The sequence below is a fragment of the Trachurus japonicus genome, chromosome 8 (genome assembly GCF_045865225.1).
Source record: "Trachurus japonicus isolate A0001 chromosome 8, Traja_1.0".
In the NCBI taxonomy this organism is placed as follows: Eukaryota; Metazoa; Chordata; class Actinopteri; order Carangiformes; family Carangidae; genus Trachurus; species Trachurus japonicus.
In genome coordinates, this window is record NC_140914.1 from 19891080 (window position 1) to 19904259 (window position 13180).

The window sequence follows — 13180 nt, forward strand, 5'->3', positions numbered from 1 at the left end:
ATGATCCTTAGCTCACATTTAGAATATCTACTGTACTTTCTTTAGAGCATATGATATTGGGAAACTGCCTGATCCATTATTTTCTCCCTTTCTCTTTTTTTTTCAGACATAGAAGCCAAAAGACATGTTTAAACTTTAGAGAGAGAGAGAGAGAGAGAGGACTGCCAAGAGTTTTTGTACGCAATAATGATATCTGACTGTACCCATCAAGTGATTATCTTCTGTTATAGTAGAAATAGCCATAAATGTGTTAGAAAACCATAACAATACATATTGCTTGCACTTATCTTGTGCTTTGTTTTGGCAATTCCAACCAAACATCCTTTTAATTTTCTGTCTCAAGAAAAAGGACTAAGTCTATAAAGCCTTTTTTCCACTAGATGGTAGTCTTTACTCACATGTTGTTTCTCCCCTCATTTTAGTGTGTGAACCAAAATGTATTGTTATAAACTGGCAATCTAACAAGTAATGAATGAATACATTGATGTTATCTGAAGCCAATGTAATTCAAGCTGAGAGAGGCCATTTCACACTTATTTTGCATACAAAATAAAAAATCATAGTGGGGTGTACCCTGGACAGGACGCCAGTCAATCACAGGGCTGACGCCGAGACAAACAAACACGGCTTATTCCATTTCAAACCTGTGGACAATTCAGAGTCATCAATGAATTTAATGTGCATGTATTGAACTGTCCAGGAAGCTTTATCAAACAAACCCACTCATGGGGAACATGCAAGTTCCTTACAGAGGAGGATCAAACCCTCAAACCTAGAACCTTGTTGCTGTGAAGCAACAGTGCAACACCATACTCCCCTGCATGCTCTGAATATTCTGAGTGGTATTTTGTCATGGTGGTTGATGGATTAAGTCATGTTTATAACCCTTTAGCATTAAGTAAACTGACAACAGGGATGTGGAACTGTTCCCAATGCCAGTTATGTTTACTTATTTGTCAGTATTTTTATTCATTCAAATTTGTCGTGGTATCATATGGCTCATTTTTGTGACAAAGTCAGAACTCACTTTTTTTTCTTTACAGAATCTTTAATGTCATTAAAGAACATGAATACAGGCCCACTTCTCATTGATCTTCTCTTCACTATGTTAAAAATTCTGAATTATGGTTACACTCAAATGAACATGAATGAAAAACATTATGAAAAAAAAGAAACCACTTAGGGATATTCCATGATAACAAAAGTATATGCAAAAGAAATAATTCTAAATCCAGTCAGCAGATGTTATCAAACATTTGAACAATGAAATGGTATCTGTCCTTATCATTTAGTCCTAACTATGGTAACAGAAACACCATAGATGAAAGAAATGAGGAAAAAAAGGAGAAACGTGAATGCTATATACCAGCTTTCCACACCCATATCCTCATTAACCGCAACATGCATGATGTCATCAAAGAAGTCGAAGTGCTCCAATGTGCCTGTAAAAAAAGGGGGGGTTCAATATTGAACTATTACATTGATTTTGTTATGGAAGGACTGTGAAGAGGTTTTTAATCAAACGATTCATCTAGTCTTTTACTACAAGAGGGAAGAGATAAAGGAATGAGCCATTACCTGGTCTGGATATGTTCAGGGATAGGGTGGTGTTTACATGTTTCACCCTGCAGGTGATGACTTTGCCTTGTAGCCAGTTGTCCAGGGACAGACGTAGGTGACTTTGGATACTGAATTTCCCATTTTCATCTCTGTTGGGTTCACTGGTGTTGTAGTTCAATAGTTCCTTTGGTCCATCATACCAGCTGACATTAATGGATGCAGGACTGAACCCAAAGACCAAGCATACAAGTTCATTTGTACCCTGGAGCAAGGTGGCTGAAGGTTTGCTGTGGATCACTGAGGCTGAACAAAGATAAAATAATGAAGAAATTAAAGGCAAAATGCTACTTTTCTTTTAATCTTTGAGCTTCCATGACTGCTATTTAGTAACAACAGGGCCAGACAAGAATGAGGACCATTACCAGTCAATGACAACTGTTAAACTCACCAAACACATGTTCTATCGACCTTTCAAATGGTTGTTTAGATGACTCATGTCTCACAGCACATGAATATGTGGAGCTCCTGTCTTCAGCCTTGGATACATTTAGTCTGCTGAAGATTGAATAAGTCTTGCTCTCTCTCTGTTTCCATGAAGCACCATTGGTGTAGCGAGCTTCTGGCAGTCTCTGACCATTCTCTTCCCAATACACGATGATGTTGGACGGAAAATATCCAGACACCAGGCAAATGAGAGTAAGGCTATCAGATGTAGAGAGCTCCGATAGAGTTGGTTGTATTATCGTCACTCTTGGTTTATGCAAGACTTGGGAAAAAAGAAAAGAAGAAAAAGAAAACAACTAAGAAGTTTTTATTTAACCTATATCAGCTTTACTATTTGGACAAAGCCAATTTTGAACTCTGAAGCTTTGTAGAACCTCTAGAAATTAAGCTGTTGACAGTCACAGACATTTAACTTAATGCATTGTATGTGTAACACTACCTCTGCTTTTGCTTATCTGGTCCTTTTGGCTGTGGCTGGAGTACTGGTGCGTTGCTTCACAAGACACTTGTTTATAGTCATGCCAATCCTCTGCTGAAATATTGAAGAAGCTCTGCAAAGTTTCTGTTCCATTACTGTGGCCTACTGATGGCTCAGTATAGTAATTCTTTAACTGTATTTGTCCATCAATTCTCCAAGTGATGGAGAAATCCTGCAGACGGACGCCGACCAGATGGCAGGTGAGAGTCAACTGTTTAATGTCCTGAACCTCCTGGAGTGGTGGTCCCTGAACATACACGCCAAATAACTGAGATGAGGCTGGGGTTACTGAAAGAAATCAGATGAAATCAAAGACATTAAAGAAAGAAATTAAAGAAAGAAAGGAAAATTAAATACAAAGGTTTAAATCACTGAAATACCTAATTGTGTCCACAAGGGGGCAGAGCAATACAAGAAGACATATTGAGATACACTGATATACTATTTGTGAAGTGTCATCAGTATAGGGGACATTTAATTCTCCAAACAAGGTAAGCAGTGATAAACATATAACAACATTTCTCTTTTAATGACATGAAAAAACATCACATAGGCTAATCACTGAATAAACAGGCAAATGAAAATATAAATCAGAGAAATGTCAGCAAGGAAATAACAATATTCAAAATAAAGAAAACGTAGCAAGAATTTTTCCTTTTTGTTTTTTTTAACCTTTTTTCAAATATAGACTTTTTTATCATATATATTATATTTATACTTTTAGTAGGCCATGTGTGTATAATAGTATAACTTCTTTTTTTCTTTTACCTGAACACATGCTGAGATTCTTGCTGACTTCTTTCTTCAGCGATAAGTCAGACACTTTACAAGTGAAGACCATCCCTGTTGTCCACAGGTCTTGAGCGACATTAAGTTCACTGGTCACTGCCACATGTCCACCTGCACCCATGGTGACATCAGTTTTTGAAGCAGTTAGTGGCTGAGAGTCAGAAAACCATTTGATTTGAGGATTGAAGCCCCATCCAGTGCACAGGAGTCTCTGTGGTCCTGACTCTTGACTGGGGACCAACACAAGTTCCACAGATGGGTCCACTAAAAGGGAGACAAATTAATGCATTAATGAAGATAATGTGAGACATAAACTCAATGGTCATTTAGAAAGAAGATAACTCCTCTCACCAAAGATATTGCCTGTTGTGTTTGACCTGAAGTTTGAGGAGAAGCCTTGATTGACTGTGCAGCTGAAGCTTGTGCCTTTCTTCTGCTTAGTTTCTGGGATTGGGAAGTGTTTAATGACTGAATAAAGGTCTGGGGTTTCAGGTAGATCAATAAACTGTTTGTCAGACATGTCAACATTGTTGGCCTGAAAGGTGACGTAGAGGTCACTTGAGGACAGTTGTGTGATGTGACACTCCAGCACATAAGGGTTCCCCTTCAACAGATCTGTGAGAGATCTCTTGATCTCCACTGATGGGACTCCAACTGCAGCTCCTGTATAATAGAGAAAGAAAAGAAAGCAAAATTATTTCTTAACAGTACCTTACAGTTATAATGTATGTGATGTTCATCTTGTCTAGTCGCCTCACCTGAAACAGGTACTCTTTCATTGGAAGAGAAACACTTATGATCAACTTCACAGGTTATCATCCCGGCCTTTTTCCACCGATTCACAGCAACTGTCACATGACTGATTTTATGAGTTGTGTTATCAGCCCTTGTCACAGAGCTTTCTGGTTTTCCATCCATCAGCCAAGTAATGCTGACATCAAAACCAGTGAGGACAGAGCATGTTGCAGCCACTTGAGATCCTGCTGTCATTACAGTCCTGAAGCTGGGAATCTCCACATGAATTGGTGGAGGAGAACTTGAAGAAACTGTCAGTGAAAACAACCAAGTAAAACAATCATGAAGCAAGGTGAAATACTGCGTACTTGGTTCAGTTCTAAAATATGCTTGTGTACATAGCGAGACTGTGGAAGTGACATTTTATGGCGCATTTCCACTAGCACGGTTCGGCTCGGTACGGCACGGCTCGGCGCGCTATTGCGTGTTTCCACTAGCACGCAGTACCTGCAACCGGGTACAGTTTTGGTATCACCTCAGCCCTGGTTCCAAGCGAGCCGAAGCGTTACTAAAACGTGACGTCAGCCGACTGCCTTCCACTGATTGGCCGATGAGTGTCGTCACTGGAAGCGTCATAACCACTCGACGACCGACAACAGAAATGTTCCTGCTGAAGCTGTTATTACCAGAGAATTTCTAATATTTAGACTGGCTCTGTTATTACGTGACTTTATTAAGTTTTAATATTTTTTCATGCGAGAAAGTTACTGTTTAGATCCCCAATGTGCGGTTAGTTTATCCAAACGACGGCTGTTTATAAGTTTGCCCCGATGTTTTTCGGAGAAGTGAAGCTCCAGGTCCGAGCAGCGACCGCGACATCACAGAGGCAGCAGCCCGGCTCCTGACGTGCTCCGCCGGCCAGCCTACCACCGTCACCCCGAGGAGAACAGACCGCTAATTAACTTCCCCGATGGCTTTTTAGAGGTTTACCACCGGCTGGTTAAACTCTTAAATGTTGGTCTCATTGATTAAATCTAACAATTGTGGCTGTAGCAGCAGTTTGTTTGTGGTTAGAAAGAAGAGCAGCACTGCCTTGGGTTCTGTACGCACAGAAAACACCACATTTACATCAATAAATAAATGTTTTACAATGAACCAGGCCGATCTCGGAGCTGGCAAGACTCTCCGGTAAGGCATATTGAAAATTAAATGCCGTTATGGGGACGAGAGCAGTCAAAACGGCGGTTTAAAGCTAGCTACAGCGAGGGTAGGTTCACTTCCTGTTTACAAAGTAAAAGCACCAGTTCTATCGTAATGGCTTTCCTTATGATAAAAGGCAACAGGTGTTTTATTTTGTGAAAATAACCGGAAGTGCGTTGCTCACTACGGCTAGCTTTAGTAACGCCGACTTCGTTGAAACAAAATTGTAAACAGCTGGTATTTTGTCATATTTTCAACACATTGGGGATCTAAACGACTACTTTCTCGCCTGAAAATGTTTCAAATGTTGCTAAAGTTATATATTTACAGAGTTTAGAGCGTTGCTCGGCGCCGTGTAAATGACGTCACGGCGGCACTAGTGATACTCAGTTGTAATGGAAACACAACCAAACCGAGCCGAGCCGTGCCGTGCCGAGCCGTATCGAGCCGAGCCGTGCTAGTGGAAATGCGCCATTAGTTCATTCAATACGGGCACACAGTTTAAAGAAAAAAAACTGGGGCTGCAAAATGTAACAAATTTTTACCTGAACACAGGCTGATATTGTTGCTGACTTCTTTCTTCAGAGAGTTGTCAGACACTTTACAAGTGAAGACCATCCCTGTTGTCCACTGGTTTTGAGCGACATGAAGTTCACTGGTCACTGCCACATGTCCACCTGCACCCATGGTGACATCAGTTTTTGAAGCATTTAGTGGCTGAGAGTCAGAAAACCATTTGATTTGAGGATTGAAGCCCCATCCAGTGCACAGGAGTCTCTGTGGTCCTGACTCTTGACTGGGGACCAACACAAGTTCCACAGATGGGTCCACTAAAAGGGAGACAAATTAATGCATTAATGAAGATAATGTGAGACAGAAACTCAATGGTCATTTAGAAAGAAGAGTAACTCGTCTCACCAAAGATATTGCCCGTTGTGTTTGACGTGAAGTTTGAGGAGAAGCCTTGATTGACTGTGCAGCTGAAGCTTGTGCCTTTCTTCTGCTTAGTTTCTGGGATTGGGAAGTGTTTAATGACTGAATAAAGGTCTGGGGTTTCAGGTAGATCAATAAACTGTTTGTCAGACATGTCAACATTGTTGGCCTGAAAGGTGACGTAGAGGTCACTTGAGGACAGTTGTGTGATGTGACACTCCAGCACATAAGGGTTCCCCTTCAACAGATCTGTGAGAGATCTCTTGATCTCCACTGATGGGACTCCAACTGAGGCTCCTGTATCATAAAGAAAGAAAAGAAAGCAAAATTATTTCTTAACAGTACCTTACAGTTATAATGTATGTGATGTTCATCTTGTCTAGTCGCCTCACCTGAAAGAGGTACTCCTTCATTGGAAGAGAAACACTTATGATCAACTTCACAGGTTATCATCCCGGCCTTTTTCCACCGATTCACAGCAACTGTCACATGACTGATTTTATGAGTTGTGTTATCAGCCCTTCTCACAGAGCTTTCTGGTTTTCCATCCATCAGCCAAGTAATGCTGACATCAAAACCAGTGAGGACAGAGCATGTTGCAACCACTTGAGATGCTGCTGTCATTACAGTCCTGAAGCTGGGAATCTCCACATGAATTGGTGGAGGGGAACTTGAAGAAACTGTCAGTGAAAACAACCAAGTAAAGCAATCATGAAGCAAGGTGAAATACTGCGTACTCTGTACAGTTCTAAAAGATGCTTGTGTACATAGTGAGACTGTTGAAGTGACATTTTAGTTCATTCAATACGGGCACACAGTTTGAAGAAAGAAAAACTGAGGCTGCAAAATGTAACAAATTTTTACCTGAACACAGGCTGATATTGTTGCTGACTTCTTTCTTCAGAGAGCAGACACTTTACAAGTGAAGACCATCCCTGTTGTCCACTGGTTTTGAGCGACATGAAGTTCACTGGTCACTGCCACATGTCCACCTGCACCCATGGTGACATCAGTTTTTGAAGCAGTTTGTGGCTGAGAGTCAGAAAACCATTTGATTTGAGGATTGAAGCCCCATCCAGTGCACAAGAGTCTCTGTGGTCCTGACTCTTGACTGGGGACCAACACAAGTTCCACAGATGGGTCCACTAAAAGGGAGACAAATTAATGCATTAATGAAGATAATGTGAGGCATAAACTCAATGGTCATTTAGAAAGAAGAGTAACTCCTCTCACCAAAGATATTGCCTGTTGTGTTTGACCTGAAGTTTGAGGAGAAGCCTTGATTGACTGTGCAGCTGAAGTTTGTGCCTTTCTTCTGATTAGGGTTTGGGATAGTGAAGTGTTTAATGACTGAATAAAGGTCTGGGGTTTCAGGTAGATCAATAAACTGTTTGTCAGACATGTCAACATTGTCGGCCTGAAAGGTGACGTAGAGGTCACTTGAGGACAGTTGTGTGATGTGACACTCCAGCACATAAGGGTTCCCCTTCAACAGATCTGTGAGAGATCTCTTGATCTCCACTGATGGGACTCCAACTGAGGCTCCTGTATAATAGAGAAAGAAAAGAAAGCAAAATTATTTCTTAACAGTACCTTACAGTTATAATGTATGTGATGTTCATCTTGTCTAGTCGCCTCACCTGAAACAGGTACTCTTTCATTGGAAGAAAAACACTTATGATCAACTTTACAGGTTATCATCCCGGCCTTTTTCCACCGATTCACAGCAACTGTCACATGACTGATTTTATGCGTTGTGTTATCAACCTTTTTCACAGAGCTTTCTGGTTTTCCATCCATCAGCCAAGTAATGCTGACATCAAAACCAGTGAGGACAGAGCATGTTGCAACCACTTGAGATCCTGCTGTCATTACAGTCCTGAAGCTGGGAATCTCCACATGAATTGGTGGAGGAGAACTTGAAGAAACTGTCAGTGAAAACAACCAAGTAAAACAATCATGAAGCAAGGTGAAATACTGCGTACTTGGTTCAGTTCTAAAAGATGCTTGTGTACATAGCGAGACTGTGGAAGTGACATTTTAGTTCATTCAATACGGGCACACAGTTTAAAGAAAAAAAACTGGGGCTGCAAAATGTAACTAATTTTTTACCTGAACACAGGCTGATATTGTTGCTGACTTCTTTCTTCAGAGAGCTGTCAGACACTTTACAAGTGAAGACCATCCCTGTTGTCCACTGGTTTTGAGCGACATGAAGTTCACTGGTCACTGCCACATGTCCACCTGCACCCATGGTGACATCAGTTTTTGAAGCAGTTTGTGGCTGAGAGTCAGAAAACCATTTGATTTGAGGATTGAAGCCCCATCCAGTGCACAAGAGTCTCTGTGGTCCTGACTCTTGACTGGGGACCAACACAAGTTCCACAGATGGGTCCACTAAAAGGGAGACAAATTAATGCATTAATGAAGATAATGTGAGACATAAACTCAATGGTCATTTAGAAAGAAGAGTAACTCCTCTCACCAAAGATATTGCCTGTTGTGTTTGACGTGAAGTTTGAGGAGAAGCCTTGATTGACTGTGCAGCTGAAGCTTGTGCGTTTCTTCTGCTTAGTTTCTGGGATTGGGAAGTGTTTAATGACTGAATAAAGGTCTGGGGTTTCAGGTAGATCAATAAACTGTTTGTCAGACATGTCAACATTGTCGGCCTGAAAGGTGACGTAGAGGTCACTTGAGGACAGTTGTGTGATGTGACACTCCAGCACATAAGGGTTCCCCTTCAACAGATCTGTGAGAGATCTCTTGATCTCCACTGATGGGACTCCAACTGCAGCTCCTGTATAATAGAGAAAGAAAAGAAAGCAAAATTATTTCTTAACAGTACCTTACAGTTATAATGTATGTGATGTTCATCTTGTCTAGTCGCCTCACCTGAAACAGGTACTCCTTCATTGGAAGAGAAACACTTATGATCAACTTTACAGGTTATCATCCCGGCCTTTTTCCACCGATTCACAGCAACTGTCACATGACTGATTTTATGAGTTGTGTTATCAGCCCTTGTAACAGAGCTTTCTGGTTTTCCATCCATCAGCCAAGTAATGCTGACATCAAAACCAGTGAGGACAGAGCATGTTGCAACCACTTGAGATCCTGCTGTCATTACAGTCCTGAAGCTGGGAATCTCCACATGAATTGGTGGAGGGGAACTTGAAGAAACTGTCAGTGAAAACAACCAAGTAAAACAATCATGAAGCAAGGTGAAATCCTGAGTACTCTGTACAGTTCTAAAAGATGCTTGTGTACATAGTGAGACTGTTGAAGTGACATTTTAGTTCATTCAATACGGGCACACAGTTTGAAGAAAGAAAAACTGAGGCTGCAAAATGTTTTACCTGAACACAGGCTGATATTGTTGCTGACTTCTATCTTCAGAGAGCTGTCAGACACTTTACAAGTGAAGACCATCCCTGTTGCCCACTGGTCTTGAGCAATGTGAAGTTCACTGGTCACTGCCACATGTCCACCTGCACCCATGGTGACATCAGTTTTTGAAGCATTTAGTGGCTGAGAGTCAGGAAACCATTTGATTTGAGGATTGAAGCCCCATCCAGTGCACAAGAGTCTCTGTGGTCCTGACTCTTGACTGGGGACCAACACAAGTTCCACAGATGGGTCCACTAAAAGGGAGACAAATTAGTGCATTAATGAAGATAATGTGAGACATAAACTCAATGGTCATTGAGAAAGAAGAGTAACTCCTCTCACCAAAGATATTGCCTGTTGTGTTTGACCTGAAGTTTAAGGAGAAGCCTTGATTGACTGTGCAGCTGAAGTTTGTGCCTTTCTTCTGATTAGGGTTTGGGATAGTGAAGTGTTTAATGACTGAATAAAGGTCTGGGGTTTCAGGTAGATCAATAAACTGTTTGTCAGACATGTCAACATTGTTGGCCTGAAAGGTGACGTAGAGGTCACTTGAGGACAGTTGTGTGATGTGACACTCCAGCACATAAGGGTTCCCCTTCAACAGATCTGTGAGAGATCTCTTGATCTCCACTGATGGGACTCCAACTGAGGCTCCTGTATAATAGAGAAAGAAAAGAAAGCAAAATCATTTCTTAACAGTACCTTACAGTTATAATGTATGTGATGTTCATCTTGTCTAGTCGCCTCACCTGAAACAGGTACTCTTTCATTGGAAGAGAAACACTTATGATCAACTTCACAGGTTATCATCCCGGCCTTTTTCCACCGATTCACAGCAACCGTCACTTGACTGATTTTATGAGTTGTGTTATCTGCCCTTGTCACAGAGCTTTCTGGTTTTCCATCCATCAGCCAAGTAATGCTGACATCAAAACCAGTGAGGACAGAGCATGTTGCAACCACTTGAGACCCTTCTGTCATTACAGTCCTGAAGCTGGGAATCTCCACACGAATTGGTGGAGGAGAACTTGAAGAAACTGTCAGTGAAAACAACCAAGTAAAACAATCATGAAGCAAGGTGAAATACTGCGTACTCTGTACAGTTCTAAAATATGCTTGTGTACATAGCGAGACTGTGGAAGTGACATTTTAGTTCATTCAATACGGGCACACAGTTTAAAGAAAAAAAAACTGGGGCTGCAAAATGTAACAAATTTTTACCTGAACACAGGCTGATATTGTTGCTGACTTCTTTCTTCAGAGAGCTGTCAGACACTTTACAAGTGAAAACCATCCCTGTTGCCCACTGGTCTTGAGCAATGTGAAGTTCACTGGTCACTGCCACATGTCCACCTGCACCCATGGTGACATCAGTTTTTGAAGCATTTAGTGGCTGAGAGTCAGGAAACCATTCGATTTGAGGATTGAAGCCCCATCCAGTGCACAAGAGTCTCTGTGGTCCTGACTCTTGACTGGGGACCAACACAAGTTCCACAGATGGGTCCACTAAAAGGGAGACAAATTCGTGCATTAATGAAGATAATGTGAGACATAAACTCAATGGTCATTGAGAAAGAAGAGTAACTCCTCTCACCAAAGATATTGCCTGTTGTGTTTGACCTGAAGTTTAAGGAGAAGCCTTGATTGACTGTGCAGCTGAAGTTTGTGCCTTTCTTCTGATTAGGGTTTGGGATAGTGAAGTGTTTAATGACTGAATAAAGGTCTGGGGTTTCAGGTAGATCAATAAACTGTTTGTCAGACATGTCAACATTGTCGGCCTGAAAGGTGACGTAGAGGTCACTTGAGGACAGTTGTGTGATGTGACACTCCAGCACATAAGGGTTCCCCTTCAACAGATCTGTGAGAGATCTCTTGATCTCCACTGATGGGACTCCAACTGCAGCTCCTGTATAATAGAGAAAGAAAAGAAAGCAAAATTATTTCTTAACAGTACCTTACAGTTATAATGTATGTGATGTTCATCTTGTCTAGTCGCCTCACCTGAAACAGGTACTCTTTCATTGGAAGAGAAACACTTATGATCAACTTCACAGGTTATCATCCCGGCCTTTTTCCACCGATTCACAGCAACTGTCACATGACTGATTTTATGCGTTGTGTTATCAACCTTTCTCACAGAGCTTTCTGGTTTTCCATCCATCAGCCAAGTAATGCTGACATCAAAACCAGTGAGGACAGAGCATGTTGCAGTCACTTCAGATCCTGCTGTCATTACAGTCCTGAAGCTGGGAATCTCCACATGAATTGGTGGAGGAGAACTTGAAGAAACTGTCAGTGAAAACAACCAAGTAAAACAATCATGAAGCAAGGTGAAATACTGCGTACTCTGTACAGTTCTAAAAGATGCTTGTGTACATAGTGAGACTGTTGAAGTGATATTTTAAACACAACCACATCATCCACCAATATACAACATATTTACCCGATGATCTCTTTCTGAATTTATTTTTTTCTCTTTATTATGGCAATGTTTACATAGTTCTCTTTATCAGTAGATATACTCACTTTCACAAATATATGTTCCTCTTTCAAAGGTTATTTTGTTGTGAACAGCGCTGCATGTAAACCTTGAGCCTTTTTCCCACTCTTTCATTTGTGGTTGAATCTCGCTACTTAGACTGAAGGTTTCCTCCTTTTCCCCCACACTCTGAAGCTTCCTTTCAATTGGCACAGTGTTTAAACGTTTGTTTTCCTGTTTCCATTCCACTGTCAGTTGGTCTGGAAAGAAGCCACTAAGGGTGCAGATGAGTCGGACTGGTGAAGCTCCAATTTTACCGTCCCAGACAGGGTACAGTGTGATGTTTGGAGAGACGACCCTTGGTTCTGAGATAGAACAGAGAGTTAGTCTTTAACTTTCTCATTCCAATTATTAGATATGAGAAAGTATGAGCTGATATGATCTGTTCAGTTATACATACCTTCTGATTTTGGTCAAGTTATCAACTATATAATCTCAGTGCTACATGTAATAACTGGGTATTTAGGTTAGATGGCAGAGTTCTACTTTCACTCTCTGGTGTTTCAAAGTCAGGTGGAGATCAGGCTGGAAGTCCGTTGCACAGATGGTGTGGCACGACAAGCAAGAGCAATCAGAGCAAGCAGCAAGCGGAAGCATTGAGTAACACCCAGGTCCCAAAAATATGAAAATGCAGAAGTGAAAGCACACAAGGAGCAACGGTGCATCACTCACACCAGGTGTGGGGTGCGGTTGTGCCAGTAAGAGAAACAAAAAACACATTTTAATATCTCATAACATTTGCATTTTTTTCACAAAGTCTTCATGTGCTCTTAATTTTGAAAACTGGCCAACTGTAAAATCTTTACATTTACATATTTAGCTGAAAAGGGTCTGTTGAATCCAGGTGCTGGTAGTGCACATAGCATCACATTACATAAAAAAATAATACATATTTAAATATTAATAGATCTCTAACTGATTGTGTTTTACACATCAGTAAGTAAAAGTAGATAAAATGTGTTCAAAATAAAGAAAATAATGTCAGTCACGTGTTATCATCATATAAACATTTATTAAAAACAAAACAAAACAGTGCTTTAACACATATTTTTAAA

General features: G+C 41.0%; 1 protein-coding gene across 1 annotated transcript; it reads right to left on the bottom strand.

Moving 5' to 3' along the window:
* Positions 1-1039: 1039 nt before the first annotated feature.
* LOC146983114 (uncharacterized) lies at positions 1040-12896 on the bottom strand. The gene is given in 22 exon segments (XM_085784543.1): positions 1040-1442; positions 1579-1863; positions 2009-2326; positions 2504-2830; positions 3311-3595; positions 3683-3994; positions 4090-4377; positions 5812-6096; positions 6185-6496; positions 6592-6879; positions 7064-7108; positions 7111-7344; positions 7433-7744; positions 7840-8127; positions 8312-8596; positions 8685-8996; positions 9092-9379; positions 10808-11092; positions 11181-11492; positions 11588-11875; positions 12113-12430; positions 12526-12896. Coding segments are annotated over 21 exon segments (5595 nt in total). The 5' UTR covers positions 12201-12430; positions 12526-12896; the 3' UTR covers positions 1040-1284.
* Between the last annotated feature and the right edge of the window lie 284 nt (positions 12897-13180).